This window comes from Perca flavescens, chromosome 23 (genome assembly GCF_004354835.1).
Source record: "Perca flavescens isolate YP-PL-M2 chromosome 23, PFLA_1.0, whole genome shotgun sequence".
In the NCBI taxonomy this organism is placed as follows: domain Eukaryota; kingdom Metazoa; phylum Chordata; class Actinopteri; order Perciformes; family Percidae; genus Perca; species Perca flavescens.
Window position 1 is genome coordinate 15,055,077 of NC_041353.1, and position 18,677 is coordinate 15,073,753.

Sequence of the window (18,677 nt, forward strand, 5' to 3'; positions counted from 1 at the left end):
AAACGGGAAACATCTGAAACTGAATGGGTTCCGGCAGCAACAACAGCTCAGAAACGGCAACTGATGAGGATGGAGAAGTGTATGGACGTTTTGCGCTCATCAGAGCTGGAATTTTGGGTTTGGTTTTTGTGCTTGCAACATGTGGCAATCTTTTCTTCTTGGACACACTTTGGAAGAAGCGAAAAAGAAACACAAAAACCCAGCTGTTCCTCTTGCATCTGTGCTTGGCCGATCTGGTGGTCGCTTTTTTCCAAGTCCTACCGCAGTTTCTCATGGAAATTACGCACAGGTTCCGAGGCACGGACTTCCTGTGCCGGTCCGTAAAATACTTGCAGGTGGTGGGGATGTTTTCCTCCACGTACATGATAGTGGCTATGACCATAGACCGGTACCATGCGGTTTGTCAGCCAATGGTTTCCTTCTTGAAGGGCTCGTTTAGGAGATACCTCTCTATAGGCGCAGCGTGGCTGATCTCTCTCGCCTTCAGCTTTCCTCAGATCTCCATCTTCTCTCTCCTGGAGGTGGAGCAGAACCAGTACGACTGCTGGGCTACATTCATTGAACCGTGGGGGAGCAGGGTTTACATCACCTGGATCACCCTGTCAGTGTTTGCCCTGCCTGCGGTCATTGTGCTCTATTGCCAAATGAGAATATGCACAACAATCTACTTCAACATGAAGAGAAAGGCGCTGCAGACTGGGCGCGCGGGCACGAAATGTGTGTCCAACGCGATGCTTAAGACTGTGAAAATGACTTTTGTTATTATAATGATATACACAGTGTGTTGGAGCCCGTTCTTTGTTGTCCAGTTATGGTCTGCATGGAGCCCCAGCAGTGCGCCTACTAAAGGTTTGTCCAAATGATGTGTAGGAGGTCCACATCCTTTGAGGACCAAAGGTGCCTGTAACAATTTATTTAATGTCACCATAGGCCCACATGTCAAGCTAGTCATCAATTGTGCACTTCAGAAAGTTTGGAGATCCGCTGCCACCTTTCCAGTCATTTCTTTTTAAGAGTTTGTTTAACCATTTCTCTATCTCTCTTTCTCTCTCACAGGTCCAGTGTTTGCCATCATCATGTTGTTGGCCAGCCTCAACAGCTGCACCAACCCTTGGATATATCTATATTATAGCTAAACAAAAAAAAGAACTGTCAGTTAAGATACAATCCAGGGCTTGGCGAAGTCCAGATTAATTGCATCATGGATCCTGTGTTTAAATCTATGTACTGTAGTTGTTGTGTATGAATCTAATAACTGGATTAGTGTCAGGATCGTTGTACATGAGTATTAGCTTGAAATTCTGTTGGCATCTTACAGCAATGTTTCAGTGTTGTGACAAATAAAACACCCATCATGCATAAATGATAAACACTTATTTTATGTTTTAGCAAAAAAGTTTGAATCAGTGAAACAAGCTAATGCATATATATGCAATGGCAGCATCTTTTCCACCGGCATAACAATACCTTCTTTCATTCAGTGCTGGAGGAAATACATTTTTAAAAAAAACATGAAAAAAAAAAACAGATAAACAATGCTATATGTGCCATTCTATACATCATCCATGGACACATTTGACTTATTTTGAATGTTCTGTAAATATTTCTTATGTAATTAAAATGTAAACTGCACACATTAGCTATTTGCGTTTCTTCCTTCTGCTTGTATAACTTTTGCCTTTTTGTCTGATAACAAGTAAACATCAAAAAATACTGTTCCTGATATTTGCACCTGCTGGAATTCGTCATTGCACTACCTAAACAGATAAACTGAGGACAAATGAGATTTAGTGTTTTTTTGTCATTTTCGAAAACGCTTTTTTTAAATGGACTTTTATCATAAGGCCTTCTGGCTTAATAATCTTTTGCTCATTTTATCCTTACTCACCAGTCTGTTATGTATTGGTTGCTTTTGTTGGTTTATTGTGAACATGTTATTCCTTAGTCCTTTTTTATTGATGGTCATTTACATTTCCCTGGCAGTGAATAGCTTTGTTAATACCACCATACTCAAAACATGCACTTATATTTCTATAGGATTTGGCACTTGCAAAGAGACACACCATAATCAAAGTGCATTAGGGGACAAATGCGCTGGGATGATTAGGGGCCTAATGCACTGTGATGGCGTTTTGTTGTCCTGCCAAAATGCAGAGCAGCAGGATAACTACAATTTGTAACTCATGTTGAGAATCATTCTCTTAATCCTCGCCGGGGCTTGTGTCATTCTTTGCCAGGAAAATGTCATCTTGTAACCTCCTCACGTAATGCAAAACCCTCAGGAGTCATTTGATTTACGTGCAATCACTTATATTCATTTGAAACCAATTTAGCCTCTCAGTTGCCTCTCCATCTCATTAAAGGCCATTATGAATGCCTAGTGCATTTTAAAGTGTTGATGTAATGCAGTGACGCAATGCTATGCTCAATTAAAAGCGTAGCAGGTGTGTTTTTTTCTTTCTATTTTGTCACAACCACAGACAGATGTGGATTAAAAATACAATGTTTTATAATGGTCACAATCCACTTTACACTGTTCCACAGATTCTGTGGCCAGGCCTGCTACAGTGCAGAGACAGCCTATGGCGCATTTCATTCTGGAAAGCTGCTTCAAATAGGATTAGGTATCTCACTTGGCCAAACAAACTATGATGCCTAATTCAGAGCCCAAGGGTGGAAAAGTGGGAGATAAATCTTGCAGCTGGTTCATGTTCATGTCATTGTGGTGGTTTAAAACAATCACCAGGGACATAGTGGACACAAACACAGCCTCCTGAAAAGCACATGCTTTAACAAACACATTTACAATACACGTTATTCTACTTCAAAGTAAATCCATCACTGATTTTTCTGTAAAGCAGAATTGTGTGGACTGGCAGGAGATTACACGGAATGACAGAACGGTAGAACTGGCATTCAAACACAGCACAGAAATTCAATGTGCCTCTGCTTACATGGACTCAATTTCTAGTGATTCAACAACGACAAGTGTGTGAACGGTGTTGTTTTGAACACAGTCGAAATAATTGATTTCATGTGCGTTAACACAGCAAGCGGTAGCTATTCGTTCCAGTCAAATAAATACCAGAACTTAAAGCGGAACTCTCACCAAAATGCAACCATAGGGTCTTTTTGTGAACGTACCCGAGTTAAACTTTAGTTTAAAAGCATAATTAGGACGGAAACGCCACTTTTAAGATTTACCGTATTTTCGGTCAAATGGCCTTTTGAATGGGAGTAGTAGGGGCACTGCTATGATCGCATCAAAATCACTATTTTTGAAACAATAAGAAGTCTCGACACAACATGAAACTTTGCTCGAAGTACCCCTGGTGGTACTTCGAGCAAAGTTCTCTCCACATGGACTCGAGCATTGAGAACATTGTTTGTGTATACAAATTCTTTTTGACTGGCGAGGTTGCAGCGACCGGGATAAACCAACTGCTACAGTGAGTCGTTCAAAACCTTTTTGGTAAACTCTGTAGAGACCCTGGTGATACTTCAAGCAAAGTTTCAGTGTTTGTAGCGTTTTAAAAACAGCGATTTTGATACAATCATAGCAGTGCCCTAGCACTCCCTTTCAAAAGGCCATTTGACCAAAAAAAAGAGAATACAGTAAATCTTAAAAGGTCCCATGGCATGAAAAATTCACTTTATGAGGTTTTTAACATTAATATGCGTTCCCCCAGCCTTTCTATGGTCCCCCAGTGGCTAGAAATGGTCATAGGTGTAAACCGAGCCCTGGTTATCCTGCTCTGCCTTTGAGAAAATGAAAGCTCAGATGGGCCAATCTGGAAGGTTACCTCCCCTTTCTCTGCTTTGGCCACCCAGAGAATTTGGCCCACCCATGAGAGAGAGACATCATGGCTTTCAAATGAGCAAAGTGGCAGTTGGTCAAGGCCACACCCCCACCCTCCACCTTGCCCCCACCCTCTCTCCTCCTCAATAGCATTTAAAATTTAAAATAGCTACAGACACAGAAATGGCACATCCTAAGGAAAGCTCATTGTGGCACAGGCTCGTAGTGGCTGTAATTCTGCACCAAGGCTGAATTTCGGGAAAGAGACTTCAGATACAATATTAGGGGACCACTAAGGTCTATATAAAAGCATCCAAAGAGCACCATGTCATGGGACCTTTAAAAGTGGCGATTCTGTTCTAATTATGCTTTTAAACGAAAAGTTTGACTCATTAATTTTTATGTCTGTTGTATGTAGTATTAAAAAGGTTCATGGTGAGCCATTAAATAAGTTAAGGATCGTGTATTGATCACAATCATATAAAAACATGACGGCAAATCTCAGATATATATCAGTAACGCACAGCAACAGGCTGCTGGAAATCCACGCTTCAGTCAAGCTTAGAAACACTTCCTGTGAAGATGGTCATACAGTGCCACAGTGTGGACAAAAACACAACATATACAACAGGCCTTTTTTATACAGCAGACGTTTTTACTTGTCATATAGTGGTAATAGCACAATAAGCAATGGCAGTGTGACAGTATGCACAAAAGTAGCTAAATGAAATTTAGTCCTCATTCATTTCAGTTTTTTAAACACCTGTGCTATTCCTACTGTGACATGTCAAAACCTCCGCAGTGAAAAAGGCCTATTGTAATATGGATATGAGAGCATGTTGCAGGACACTGAGTTACAACGGAGTTTAATAAGACAGTGTGTGCTGATGTGCTTTATGTATGGGAGCGAGCATGTGCAACATATTGGCAAAAGTGACTCAATGGTAACAGTTAAAATCCATGCACTCCAACAGTCTCATTACGGAGTCCATAGCTTGCAAAAATCAGAGCAACATGGATGATATATAATCTTCTAACATTTTCTGCTTCTCTTTAAAAACAGCACCGTCTCTTTTCAGGAGGGCTACCTCAGTCTCCAGAGCACGGATTTTGGCCAAGGTGCTCTCCTCCCTGCGATCCAGTCCCAAGATCTTTGCATGCAAACTCAAGATCCTACGCCAAAGATGATCTTTGTCAGTGTCCGGTCTGCAGTACGAGTGCTCGTAAGCATAAATGTGCTCGCCCTCACTGGGTCCCCTATCGTCCAAAAAAGCGGCTGTGGGTTCGTCCATTACCAATTCCACGGGGACATAGCTAAAAGCCTGGCCCATCGCTGCCTGGAGGGCAGCTGCATCCACGTTTTCCTCTCCAGCCGAGAAAGGGCCCACTGACTCACAGCACAAAACGGTAACAATCGAGTCAGCCTTTTCTTCAGAATGGGGCTCACTGCATGGGGACAGTGCGATGCAAGACGCTGTTGGCATTCCGCTGTCGCCTGGTATCTCACAAGCAGCAGTCCGTATCTCTGATGAGAGATGCGAATGACAGCAGATGCCGGTGTCCGACGCCAGAGGTGGTTCAAATATCGTCTCTGTGTGTTCGCAAATGGAGCCGTTTGTTGAACTTGACTGCACCTTTTTGTATGTTCTGCCCAAAATAAGCGGCCTCTTGCTGAGAGGCGAGTCAAATCCTGTGGGCTCAATGACAGTGTCTAAAGTTCTGGGTTTGGCCTTGGGGCTTTGTTTAATGGTGGTAACTTTTTTCTCTCCATCCTGAAATAAAAGAAAAGAAGTCTGGTCACAGGCACTGCAAAAGATTACAAAATAAAGGAACAGGCTTGATGCACACCAAAAACTCTGGGTGAGCCTAAAATTTGGTATTTTCTGCAAGAGACGGTGTGTTTTTCCACTTATTGGTATTCTACTTGCACTTTTCCTCTTTCAGAAAATGTTTAATGCCAAAAACTTAAATACTTTTGTGGTGTCTGGCAAGCCCTTACTTAAAGTTAGAACTGATGGATTTTGAGACAGGAAAACAAGACCGATACATACATCCTCAATGGAGGGAAATAGGGTTGGGATGGCTGTGTTCTTCAGGTAACGGATGCCCCATCGGATATCAAAGCAGTCCTCTTTGAAATGCTCGCTGCACAGGTACTGATGTCGACTCGGGGTCCACTCCTCCCGCTTCATGTTGTCTACCCATTTCTGGAGCCTGGACTTGTCTTGCAAGGGGAACCTTTGGGAGGGAGAGAGGGAAACATGAAGTAAAGGGGTGGTTTGAAAGTGAAACTTTTCAAGGTTTCAGTAGTGGAGTATCAGTTGTCGCTGCATATTTTTGCATCATTTCTAACGTTAGACATTATAACGCACATTCCCTCCAACAGCCTCACAGTCTCTCCCCTGTACCATTACAAACAGGTCATTATGATATATATTTTATAGTACTGACATTACGTTATTTTTAAGTTCTTACTGCCTCTATAGCTAATATTATCTTTGGCTACAACATACATTTAAACTCAGAGACACACCAGAAAGAAAATAGACAACATACGGGTAGAAGCTAATTCTCTTGTCTTGTCTAGATGCAGTTCCCCCGCGATTTCTGCAAACTTTTACAGCGCAGTACCGTGGCATATCTACAGTGAAACTACATGAAAACGCTTTACAGAGACACGTTTGTTGCTAAATTTTCTGAAAACACAAACCAGCAGAACTAGCCTAGCTCGCTCGTAAACTGTCCCTTCCGGGTTGTAGTTCTCATATCGGATATGACGTTTAATCCATCAAGATAGTTAACGTACCATTAAGATGTAGTTGCACAACTACGTTGAGGAAATTATCTAATAAAGGAATGCGTGCATGTCTAAGTTAAGTATTCATCACCTATTACCTGAAAATATAATTTAAAATAGTAAACAAATAAACTGTGTAGTATAATGTACTTAGGTCTCGAACCTCAACCATGCCAAAATAACAGAGCAAAGCGAAGACGGAAGTTTATGCATTGTACCATCTTGTTTCGCTTGTATTATTTTCGGACTGTCCCCGTTCTCCACGTGCGCACTGTTTCCACCAATGGCAGTGATCCGAATCACGGTTTTAAGAAATGGACCAATAGTGTTGCGAGTCGTGGTTTTACAGCTCAGGAATGTAGCTGGTCAACAATTGCTAGCTTTCGTTTCGCATCAGCTGGAGCTGTCGGCGGCTGATAGAGGTATCCTCAGTTTGTCACCTCGTCTCCAGGTAATCCTTCTTTCCAGTACGTATTAACGTTGTTTGTCGTGGGTGGTTTATCTGTAACTGAGAACAAACAACAGAGTATCATTAACTAGCTTCTTTTTTTTCAAGGCGAAGCTGGTTTAAGTTTCTCTCTTATTATTCCACTAAAACAGTGAGCTGTCGTTTTCTTGAGCACAACTCTGTTGAAACTAGTTAGCAAAGTTACGTAATATAACCTATATTCTGAATGTTCTTTGACTAGCTAGTTAGTACCTGAATCTTAAAGTTTGAAACCGTTTTGAAAAGCCTTGCGTGTCAAGGGTGTGTGAAACGTCGTTAACGCGGGCTGTCAAAACTGTTCTATTCACAGCCGCAAAGGTGCCAAAACCAGCAGAATGGCCACAGTGCAGTCGGTGTTGCTGCTAGCAGTGCATATTCTGCTGATCTCAGAGTTCATCCTGGCCAAGAGGGACTACTACGACATACTGGGGGTGCCTAAAGATGCAACTGAACGCCTGATCAAGAAGGCCTTCCATAAGCTGGCCCTGAAGTACCATCCTGACCGAAACAAGAGCCCAGACGCCGAAGCCAAGTTCAGGGAGATAGCGGAAGGTAAGCAAGTCCCTACAGTATGGCATTCCAGGCCAATGGGGAAATAAAGTGTTTGAAATGATAATGAATGTATAGAATAGGTATAGTAGGTAGATTGAGAAATGTCAGTGACAGCCGCATGGAAATGGCCAAGGTTAGTTAGGTTAGATAACCTATTGCATATTCGTGAACGTTTTTGTTTTTGTTTTTTTTATTCATTATATGTATCTCTCTTCTATAATGGCATAGATAATAGAAATAATAGAAAATGGCACCGGAAAGGTCAACCATTCAATCTATTGTCTGCGACAGGTGCCTTACTAGAGTTATTAAGATCTACGGTATTTGAAATTATATATATATATATATATATATATAATTGTCCTATTGGAAATTATTTATATGTATGTATGTGTAATTTCAAATAGGACAATATTTCTCTCTTGTTTTACAATAAACAAATAGCAATATCACTATATTGCTCAAGACTGAACCTAAAATGTTAAACATTTTTCCCAAACTTTGAACACAATAAGTGATGTAAGGTGTCTTTTGACTCTACCAGCGTATGAGACGTTATCAGATGATAAGAGGAGGCGAGACTACGACCAGGTTGGCCACGGCCCGTCACCAGGGGGGAGCCGAAGAGGAGGGGGAGGAGACTACAACTTCAAGCAGCACTACCAGTCCTTCAACTTTGATGACATTTTCAAAGACTTTGACACTTTTGGTCAGCGACACCAACACCACTTTCACTCCCACTCCCAAAATCAAGCCCACCAAAAGAGACAGTTTGACAGCCACTTTCAGGCCTATCGGGGGTCTATGAACAGACCAAAGAGACCGTTTCAGCAGGGGGGCTTCGGTGGAGGACTCTTTGATGACATGTTTGAGGACTTGGAGAAGATGTTCTCCTTTAACACACACAGTTCCAGGACTGACGGCAGATACCATGGCTCTGGGAAGCAGCACTGCAGGACAGTGACCGAGCGTAGGGGCAACATGGTGACTACCTTCACAGAATGCTCCTGAGACCATCAGAAAATGGCAGCCACTTAGGACATTGTTGGTTTTTTTAAATTGTGGATTTGGAATTTAATGCCAATTTATCCCTTTGGTGGAATAGAGGATGGTTTTCGTGTGGCTTTTGTAATTTTTCTGTATGTAAATTCCTCCAGGAACAAATATCCAAGCTGACCTGATGCTCATAGCACAGTAATTAGCTTTCAAGGTGCATTATGTTTACTTATGATGGTGCAATCTATATAAGACTCAGGTATGGCCTAAGGTTAAAAGATAATTGGAATTTAAAATAATTTCCTTTTTAAAGGAACAAGACAATAGGATATATTAAAACCCCACAGGAACATTCATTCTGCAGCTATTCAGGCCATACTGTTATCATGCTCTCTACGACATAAACCTTTTGCATGTAAAACCAGGCTCATCTAAGCATAGTGTACTCTGAACATGTAGTTTTTCTCTTTTGGTTTTTATTAATTATCTTAATGATTGGCAAAAATTACAGTTTCATAAATGTCAATTCATAGCACCTGCATCAAATATTTCTGTGAAAATGAAGCTCCACATCCTGCGATGTTGGCTATTATCAACCGTTACCTCGTTTTAGTTTCTTCCTATAGAGTTGCATCTACCTTTACTCAGTCAGGATAGGGAATTCAAATTAGTCCCATGACAAATGCTGGTAAACTTAGCCACAGGCAAAGTTTGTACTCTCTCAGCTGTTTTGATGAGTCATCTGCCGTCAAGCTAAACGGACTGAAACGTTTTTCTGAACTGATCACAATGTGCAATATTTAGCACCTTTGCTCTTCATGTTGCCTCTTTCATAGACAGTGTTGTGTTAACGTCATTGCCTTATGTCTGCACTTTGTGTGTGTGTGTGTGTGTGCGCATGTGTGCGTGTTTGTGTGCGCGCAGAGTGGCCTGAATGTTGATTGGTTGCATAATGCTTGGAGAATGAATAAAAAGTTTCAAGAGCAAATGTTTCAGTTAATATAATTTTTTTTATGCATTTAATTTTTATATATGCTTAGTTGCTTCCCAGTTTACAATTCATGACAAAGAAAATCTGCAATTAAAATTGATGAAAACTGAAAGGAAACAGAAAAAACTTAAAGCTACATTGTGTAAGAATTTCTCCCATCTAGCGGTGAAATTGTATAGGACAACCAACTGAATATTACTTTCTAGCCCCTCCCATTACGAGCGCATTTTAACTCATACGGTGGCCGAACCCAAAATTTGCTCTTAGTATCTCCATTGTTTACACGCAGCTGTTCTAGCCACTCCAATATTAATTTTGGTCTTGTTGCTTTGCCTGTTGCGTTGTCGTTTTAATTCTCTTTTTCACTTCCCTGGCGAGTAATCTCCCCCTGGCATTCGTCACGGTGCCAATAGGTGTAAGAGGGCGAAACGGCGGAGATATGTCCCTCTTTGGCTGATGTATTTTAAAGATGGCGGCTGTCATTCGAGCGACTCGCTCGTATGTATTCTGAATGGCAGATTCTATGCTTACGAGAATACTTTGATTAGTTGGTGGAAGTAATTACACATGAATGAGCACATATTTGCTAAGAACTAAAAATTACACAATGTAGGTTTAAATAAGCCGTGAGGAACCGTTGAACTGATCCTTCTGAACCAAGCCACAACAAAAAGTTGAAGTGTCATGTGAACCCACGGAGGAGATGTCCACGGCCATAAGTGTTCCTTCCTATAACATATAGCTAACCAACTGTTGGTCAAGATAAACTCCAGTAGAGAGCACACAGTCACAAGACTTAAAACTTTAAAAAAGCTTGCATGATTTCTACCACATATGAGTTGTGGCCCTATTTATTAGCTCAGTCTTTGCCTTCCATATCAATGTTAAAGGGTAAATAACAATTATATCAATTAACTATGCTTAGCGTTTATTTTACTGAGTTCCATCCATCTCAAGAAGCATTTAAACAGCACATGACAAAGCGGAAGACTCTTTTTTTTCTTTTTTTTGCTTTAAAGCAATCCAGCTGATAGTTCATGAGATCTGACTCCAAACAGATGAATGAAAATGTCAATGAATGCAGCATATCACAATCCTCTCAACTTCTAGGTAGGCTAGAAGATAACCATTACTGGTGAGAGTCTCCCTGTCCCTCATGGCAGTGACATACTACAATTAAATATCCAGACCAGCACTACATCCTAACTATGCTCATTTAGCATTCAACAATGGAGCAAAGATGCCCATTGTGGGTCTCGGAACATGGAGGGTAAGGCTGAACATTTAAAACTTATAATAGATAAGGGTTAGAAAACAGATGGATGTACAGTATGGACTTGATAGTTTGTCTCTACTCCTATTCTCCCAGTACCTCACACATTTCAGGGGTTCTCTGGTCTGAATGATCTGCATTTTCTATGTTTTTCATGTTATGAGTCCACTGCCTTGCTGCCTGAATCCACTGCAAACTAGGTTGAAAAGTACAGGGACGTCTAATATCTAAGTAGTGCAACTGCACCCCAATAAACTGATCAATCTCAAATTATTAATAGAGGGTTAATCAAAATGTAAATATTAACATTGTACTGCACACAAACATCTGCCCGAACACATCTGGTAGTACACCATGCCCTTTACTGTACATGAATTTCTTATCATTTCATATTTTCTAGTGATTCAGTGATATGATACAAGGCCAGGCACAAAAGACAATCACTACCACAGCTGCCACAGCCACATATTTTACTCAATATAAAAGAGGCTTATCTGTATGTGCAATTTCCTTGTTTTTGTATCACCCTCCCTCTGTAGGCAGACCCAGGAAAGGTCACTGAGGCTGTTAAAGTGGCAATAAGTGCTGGTTACAGGCACATCGACGGTGCTTACGTGTACATGAATGAAGAAGAAGTTGGGGCTGAAATTCATGCAATGATTGAGCAAGGAGTGGTAAAGAGGGAGGACCTTTTTATTGTCAGTAAGGTATGGTAATACAACCAAAGTCAATAAACGCACAGAGGCTCTAAAATACTGTTGAGACAGGAAAAGTAGACAATTCTATTCTAATTCTTGTGCAAAAACATGACAACATGTAGAAGATGTTGTTAGCCAGGGTCTTTTGTTCACTCCCCTCCAACGTGAACCACAAAAACACTATACACTGACCGATAAAGTATGTTTTACACTTTTTCATAGTTGTGGTGCACCTTCCACATTCCGTCTCCGGTGAGGGGAGCCCGTGAGAAGATGCTCAGTGACCTGAAACTGGACTACCTGGACCTTTACCTCATGCATTTCCCAATGGGAGCCAAGGTTTGGATACCACCGTCCTGTCCTGGCCATACAAACAAGCAAAAGCCTGACTAAGTTCTGGTTGGGCTCAACCTTTAGCCCAGTTCAACTGTCTAGTAAAGTAAACTTGACATCAGAGAAATAATTGACAGTTAAAGTTAAATGGTAACGTTTTGCACACTTTGTTGTGAAGTAAATCATCTACATCAGGAAACGCTCACATCGGAGAAACCGGGAACAGCGAACGTTTGCCATCTTTGGTTGATAGATGAGCAGCTCAGTTCAAAGTCGCTCAGTTTACAGTGATATACTGTTGGTTGAAAGATGACTGACTCAGATAATGCAGCGCTTTGCCTCTTTAAATTATACATTTACAATTATACAGGCAAATCTGTGGTTAAATTGTCAAACAATAGCAAAAAATGGCAAAAGCAATTTCCCAAACCCCAAAGAAGATGTCTTAATGTCTTGTTTTTGTCCAACAGTCCAAAACCAAAATATATTAAATTTATAGACATATAAATTAATAAATAAATAAAACAGAGAAGTAGTAGAAGTAGTAAAAGCTAGAACTAAGTAACTTTTGCAAAGGTTAGCTTTTTCATACCAAATCCAACCGTTAAATACAGAAGTAGTTAAACTTTTTAGCATAAAGTTTCATATTTTGCGGCCATTATGAGTGAGGGAACATCATAAAATAGTGTGTTAATCTAGTGCTAAACAGCTTGTCTCTTAAAAATAAATCATGTTTGTTGGTCAGTTGTTGAATATTGTAAGTTGCACTACAGTCATGTGTCATATGAAATACTTTGTTTAATTTATGAATTAGGGGACAAGCACTGATAAGTTCTCATTCGCACCCTATAGCCTGAAAATGTAAGTTGGCTCATTGGATTTTAGATGTTGGTCATCTAAAGAAAATAATTAAATTACAAACACCGGAGCATTTCTTTCAGTCACATTTTGCAGATTTACTAGAGTCTAAATGACTTACAAAGTTTTTGTAGAAATTAAATGCATTAGAATATTTGTAAACACAATGAAGTGTAAAATGTAATCTCTATAATCAAGGCTGATTATGACACACTGGCCATTGTGCTAAAGTGCAGAGAGTGGCCCATCCAAAGCCCAGACTTAAACCCAAAAAACAAACTCAATCTGTGGAGAGACCTGAAGGTGGCAGTTCACGGACGCTTCTAATAAAAATCTGACAGAGCTCGAGAGGATCTGTCAGGTAGAATGGGATAAACTTGAAAAATCCAGGTGTTCAAAGCTTGTAGAGAATTACCCAAAAAGACTTAAAGCTGTAATTGCTACAAAAGAGACTTCGACAAAGTACTGAATTAAAGGGCTGGATACTTATGCAAATGAGAGATTTGAGTCGAGGTGCTTGGTTCTGGCTCGGTCTCCAACGTTCTCATTTTACAACTAAACAGTACACTAAATATTCCTCTAAAAAAATTGAGGCAAGAAATAGGCAATGCAGTAATAGAAACTTGAATTAGATTAGTGTTAGAGACTCCTTGGCTCTGACTGGTTGTTTATCTCCCGGTGCAGTGGAATCTTGCAAATGCCATTAGGAGCACTAGGGGGAGGCAGAAGAACGTGATTTTTTCCCCCCACAGATGATCTGACTAATGTACTGTCAGGATATAGTGACAGTTTCAGCAAATAGGACAACAAATTGTTTTCATAAAAGTAAGCCTACCTACTGAACCTTTAGTAGGGTAAGTTAAGTCTTATTATCAGAACTAAGAACATTTCAACTTCATGTTTTGACTTTCACTTTTCACCTCACTTTGTATTTTATGTTTTTTGCCACTGCAGCAAGGGGATGAGTTGTTTCCACTTGATGAGCATAACCAGCTCATTTCTGATGGCAGCAACTTCTTGGACACTTGGGAGGTAATTTAAATGACTTACAAAGCAAGGATTGACAGTGATAATTCAACTGACTAGCTGGCAACTGAAATCAAGCTAAATAGGGATATATACAAATAGGTTGTGAAACAAGATGTATCACTAACCAGTGTGCATTGTCTCAAAGGCCATGGAAAAGCTGGTGGATGCTGGGTTGGTCAAAGCTATCGGTATCTCCAACTTCAACAAAGACCAGATTGAAACCCTACTCAACAAGCCAGGCCTCAGGTACAAGCCTGCCATCAACCAGGTACAAAATGAGGCTGCCGTTCCGCAACCTAATGCAGGAAGAAGAAAATAAAAGCTAACGCATTCGCATGTTCCTCCACAGATTGAGTGCCACCCGTACCTGACCCAGGAGAAGCTGATCAACTACTGCCACTCAAAGGGCATCTCAGTGACAGCTTACAGCCCCCTGGGCTCTCCTGACAGACCCTGGTGAGAGGCGTACACAGCGCTCACAGAAAAGTGTCTAGATATACAGATATAAGATATGAAGTGTGATTCTTTTCTGTTCTTATTTACAAAAGGGTTTCATCTGATGATCGCTCTCTGCTGGAGGAACCTAGGATCAAGGCTATTGCTAACAAGTACAACAAGACTCCAGCGCAGGTAACTAAGAAAAGACCTCTTTCCCTTCCTTTTTCTTAGGAAAATAAGGCCAACATTTGTATTATTACCTCCACCAAGGAGGTTGTATTTTCAGTTCCGATTGTCCGTTTGTTTGGTTGGTTGGCAGCAGGATTACGGAAAAACTACTGGCGCGATTTTTATGAAACTTGATGGAAGGGTGGGCCAAGGCAAAACCCATTTAGTTTTAGATAGGGCGTTTGTGCTGTATCTATGTGCTGTCGGAATAATGGGGAAAATTAGTTTCCAAATGGGAAAATTCACACTGCATTACCATTGTGAGATAGGGCATGCCTAGGCAGAGGTCTATGCTCGCAAGGTGTCCTTTTAGTGTTAATTGTGGAATGCAAAATTAAGTTTGCTCATAATGAACTTTAAATTGTATGTTATTAGTACTAAGGAAGCACAACATGTAAAATGAGCACATTCATTTGGTGAAGAAAACAGATATTGTATTGTAGGGATATTTCTGTGTGATGTGTTTCGGGCAGTGGGTCGCAGTGACAGTATATATATATATATATATATGTCGTGAATGTGAAAATGAACTGCTACCTCCTCTGTCAGCTCTAGCCACTGAAAAGAAATAAGCGGAGAAATCAGGCCAATTACAAAAGCTGGTCAGTCTGACATCATGTTGCCTGAGCTCATTACTATTCATGAGTTCGCCCAGTTGCACTGGGTAAAGGATGCTGATAGCCAGGCTCTCATTGGCTAGCTGTTAGCCAATCAGAGTCAAGCACTCTCAAAGCAGAAAAATCCTCAGATTTTAGAAACTAGAAACGATCCAAACAGTTCTGTCAATCAACTAAGTGTTTAACCGGCTAATCATTTCAGCTTGACATGTAGGCCTATATATTGTTGGGTAGTTTCATTTATAATAAAACATTGTGTTTTTTAAACTAAATGTGTATATATGTAACTAAAGCTGTCAGATTAATGTAGTGGAGTAAAAAGTAGGCTACATTTCCCTCTGAAATGTAGTGGAAAGAAGAAGTAGAAAGTAGCAGGAAAAGAAAAGACTCAATTAAAGTACAAGAACCTCAAATGTGTACTTAAGTACAGTATTTGAGTAAATGTACTTAGTTACATTCCGTCAATGGTGGATCGACACCAATATCACAAGAACCCCCCTCCCCAAATGGACATAACTGCTTTGTCTAAAATGATGTAATGCTTCATTTCAAAATTTAAATAACAGAAGTCAACAACAGAAGTGACATGATGGATGAAAAGGTTTGTTACAGAGCTCTAACCATGGGAAATTAAACATTAATATTGTGTGGTGATCTACCAAAATTAAAGCTTTGCAAAGATGTTAAGGAAAATTCCTAAATAATGCTTACATTAGGCTGTTTTCCCACCAGGTTCTCATCAGGTTCCACATCCAGAGGAATGTGATTGTCGTGGCCAAGTCAGTAACGCCCCATCGGGTCAAGGAAAACTTCCAGGTTTTGTATACTTCAACAGCTGATTGCTGTAGTTTCTTGCAAACCGTTAATATGACATTTTTTTTTACAAATGCTGCCACTCTAGCCATTGCACAGGCCCACTCCTGGATGGAAGGCACCCCTTTATTCCTCCATCCTCTAAGAAAAATCTGAGAAGAAGAAGAAGAATAAAAACTAGTCTGGACCCAGCTTCTTATGTGCTTATTTATCTCGCTTAGGATTGACCCATCACCCAGAACAAATAATCTTGGGCTGAATGGAACCTGGGTCCCTGTAATCTGACATAGGTTATGTAGTGTATTTAGTAGCAATGCTGTAATGTTGTGTGGAAAGGAATCCGCTGACGCTGTTTCTTGATTATAAAGGTTTATTTACATCAAAGAATTCAGCATCAATTTACAAGCCCGGAGAGGACCGTTTTCCCCGATTCTCTGATGGTCCTCTGGCTTTCTTTGTTTGAACATGGTATATATTCTATAATGTGTGTAACATAGATGGGGGAGGAAACAATACTTTGACCAATGGCTATCATCCTTTTGGAACCAAGCCAACAAGGGCATCCCTAATTCTAGTGCTCCACTGATAACGCTTTCCAGATGTTTCCAGAGAAGTGTCCAGCGAATGTAGGCTAAAGTTCATACGAGTTTCTTTGTTACCAAAAACTTAAGACAAAGTTTATAAAAAGTCCGTTAGAAGTCCAGATACTACAGTTATCATGTATCCTGGTTAGGGTTGCATGATATTGACAAAATGTGATATTGCAATATCAATTATGAATATTGTGATATCGATATATTAATTTTGATATTTTTAAACATATGTAAAATTACAAAAGTTACGGGAAAACGCATCAAAATAGATTCATAACAAATTAAACAAGTTTTCTTACAACACAAGGTTCATTTCAACTGACAGTCATATTGGACTGGTCCAACCTGAATAAATAAATAAGGACCATGTCTACAGAACAGGACATGTTTTACTGGTTGGACAGTATAAAATATATAAATAAAGAGGACACAACTTTTCTTTTCTTTAGCTTCTCTGATTCGTTCCGTTTTGTTGTCTCTATCTATTTCTTCACTTACACTGTCACTCTGTTGAAATATGCACACATGTGGTACGCTCCATAGGGTTTGTCACGTAGTGGACCCGTGCGCTGACGTGCACTAACGTGTGCAAGTGGCACGGTAACTGTCCAATGAAACACGATCATTATAGCGTTTCAAGCGGGCTCTAAATGAAACGCACACAGTCAATGGACGGGACGCATCGCTCCACAAAATAAACAAAATATTGCATACTTTTGACATATTGCGCTAACAATATTGAGTTGATATATCTTGCACCCCTAGATATAATATTGCGCAACGTGATATTGTAATAACGATATTGAGTCAATATATCTTGCACCCCTAGATATAATATTGCGCAACGTGATATTGTAATAACGATATTGAGTCAATATATCTTGCCGATATTATTAATCCTGGTCCATAACTCCTGGACCTTATTACAGGACCATAGGACATGAAGTAATTGGCCGTCCTCTGTCTTAAATTTCCAACAATTTGGTGTGTCTTTCACACCAATTCTAAACAATTTTGAGGGAGTCCAATAGCAGTGATTCTTAATCTTGAATTGAATGAGGCGCACTCTAACATCACGTGACATAGTTTTATTATTCCCACACATTCTGTCCCACTCCTCATCCTCCAGTGTAATACTCTGATCCCTTTCCCGTGTCTTCTCGAGGGCTGAGCAGGCTCCACCCCTCAGGTTCTGAAGAAGCATAGAATAATACACAGAAGCCTCTTGACCTTGTCCATATTTCATCAACGCCTTATGTAAACATTCTGGTGCCTTTAGGGCTGAAGAACTGGATCCACTAATCTATTGTACTGATACAAGATCATTTTCAGATGTAGATTTAGGAGAAGTTGAGGTTGAGTCAACACACTTTCAAGAGATACACCTATTTCATGTGAAGGCTTACATCTATTTTGTTAAAGGAATTTAGGTTTTGGCAAAAATTTGGAGTATGTGCTTTATACTTGCATTACGTAAGTCATTTTTGCTTAGCTGTTCTTTTTCTTTCAGTTGTTTGACTTTGAGTTGAGTGAAGACGACATGAAGACCATGCTAAGCTTCACCGAGAAGAGAGCATTCAAACTACAATGGTAAGTAGACAGGGAGACAAAGAGAACACAGTGACAATAATACAATAAATTGTAGGTTACTGGACCCATTATCGTAAGTAATGGCTGTTTCCTCTTCTTTTCTCTGAAGGGCCTCATCACACAAAGACTACCCCCTGAATGCAGAATACTAGCTCATCACACAACATGCTGCACCGTTTCAGCCTTGCTTCAACTATTAAGCCTTCTTTATATTCATAATCTACACACTGTGTTATCAAACTACTACCCTGCTAATGTGAGAGCCTAACTTTTTATGTTTAGCTTCTACTAAACCATTTTTGTATATTTCTCGCTACTGAAACAATTAACTCAATGAATGTACTGAACACGTAGGTTGCGTGAATAAACGTATCTTTTTTTTTTTACATCCTGTTTTATTAGGATGTAGCGATTCATTCACAGTTACCTTATACATTAATTGATATGTGGCCACAGAAATATGAAGCTTTTTTTAACAAACTGATCATCAGATGCAAACATTTGCATGTTGATGCACCAAACCAAAATCTTCTAGAAAAAAAAAAAAAAAAAAAGGGAATGGACTGGAATTGAAAAAAAGAAGAA

The 18,677-nt window shown here is 40.1% G+C and overlaps 4 protein-coding genes across 5 annotated transcripts; 3 read left to right on the forward strand and 1 right to left on the reverse strand.

The window, feature by feature from the left end:
- The first annotated feature begins 23 nt into the window (after positions 1–23).
- On the forward strand, positions 24–1,136 carry avpr2l (arginine vasopressin receptor 2, like). Its single transcript, XM_028571307.1, has 2 exons — positions 24–849; positions 1,057–1,136. The coding sequence occupies exons 1-2, from the start codon at positions 24–26 to the stop codon at positions 1,134–1,136; spliced, it is 906 nt and encodes a 301-aa protein (XP_028427108.1).
- A 3,296-nt stretch (positions 1,137–4,432) lies between these two features.
- LOC114550423 (THAP domain-containing protein 5) lies at positions 4,433–6,564 on the reverse strand. The gene is made up of 3 exons (XM_028571202.1): positions 6,356–6,564; positions 5,851–6,037; positions 4,433–5,571 (listed from the first exon to the last, which is right to left on the reverse strand). Exons 1-3 carry the CDS (start codon positions 6,436–6,438, stop codon positions 4,804–4,806), a joined length of 1,038 nt encoding a protein of 345 aa, XP_028427003.1. The 5' UTR covers positions 6,439–6,564; the 3' UTR covers positions 4,433–4,803.
- Positions 6,565–6,794: 230 nt separating this feature from the next.
- LOC114550424 (dnaJ homolog subfamily B member 9) lies at positions 6,795–9,607 on the forward strand. 2 transcript variants are annotated; one of them, XM_028571204.1, is made up of 3 exons: positions 6,795–7,063; positions 7,394–7,635; positions 8,180–9,607. In XM_028571204.1, the coding sequence occupies exons 2-3, from the start codon at positions 7,419–7,421 to the stop codon at positions 8,644–8,646; spliced, it is 684 nt and encodes a 227-aa protein (XP_028427005.1). In that variant the 5' UTR covers positions 6,795–7,063; positions 7,394–7,418; the 3' UTR covers positions 8,647–9,607. The 2 variants fall into 2 exon arrangements, with proteins under 2 accessions (XP_028427005.1, XP_028427004.1); XM_028571203.1 differs by having other exon boundaries at positions 6,803–7,047.
- Positions 9,608–10,325: 718 nt separating this feature from the next.
- Positions 10,326–18,466, forward strand: LOC114549929 (aldose reductase). The gene is made up of 11 exons (XM_028570276.1): positions 10,326–10,341; positions 10,843–10,892; positions 11,435–11,602; positions 11,816–11,932; positions 13,739–13,816; positions 13,959–14,081; positions 14,163–14,269; positions 14,362–14,443; positions 15,829–15,912; positions 18,013–18,092; positions 18,202–18,466. Exons 1-11 carry the CDS (start codon positions 10,326–10,328, stop codon positions 18,242–18,244), a joined length of 948 nt encoding a protein of 315 aa, XP_028426077.1. The 3' UTR covers positions 18,245–18,466.
- The last annotated feature ends 211 nt before the right edge of the window (positions 18,467–18,677 follow it).

What these genes read in the sequence shown, in the direction of transcription:
- avpr2l (XM_028571307.1), top strand. Translation starts at nt 24, where the DNA reads ATGGGTTCCGGCAGCAACAACAGCTCAGAAACGGCAACTGATGAGGAT. An exon ending in CAGCAGTGCGCCTACTAAAG is followed by an intron (nt 850 to 1,056) that starts GTTTGTCCAAAT and finishes TCTCTCTCACAG; the next exon opens with GTCCAGTGTTTGCCATCATC.
- LOC114550423 (XM_028571202.1), bottom strand. Translation starts at nt 6,438, where the DNA reads ATGCCACGGTACTGCGCTGTAAAAGTTTGCAGAAATCGCGGGGGAACT. An exon ending in AAGAGAATTAGCTTCTACCC is followed by an intron (nt 6,038 to 6,355) that starts GTATGTTGTCTA and finishes TCCCTCCCAAAG; the next exon opens with GTTCCCCTTGCAAGACAAGT. An exon ending in TATTTCCCTCCATTGAGGAT is followed by an intron (nt 5,572 to 5,850) that starts GTATGTATCGGT and finishes CTTTTATTTCAG; the next exon opens with GATGGAGAGAAAAAAGTTAC.
- LOC114550424 (XM_028571204.1), top strand. Translation starts at nt 7,419, where the DNA reads ATGGCCACAGTGCAGTCGGTGTTGCTGCTAGCAGTGCATATTCTGCTG. An exon ending in GTTCAGGGAGATAGCGGAAG is followed by an intron (nt 7,636 to 8,179) that starts GTAAGCAAGTCC and finishes TGACTCTACCAG; the next exon opens with CGTATGAGACGTTATCAGAT.
- LOC114549929 (XM_028570276.1), top strand. An exon ending in ACAACAAGACTCCAGCGCAG is followed by an intron (nt 14,444 to 15,828) that starts GTAACTAAGAAA and finishes TTTTCCCACCAG; the next exon opens with GTTCTCATCAGGTTCCACAT. An exon ending in GGGTCAAGGAAAACTTCCAG is followed by an intron (nt 15,913 to 18,012) that starts GTTTTGTATACT and finishes TTTTTCTTTCAG; the next exon opens with TTGTTTGACTTTGAGTTGAG.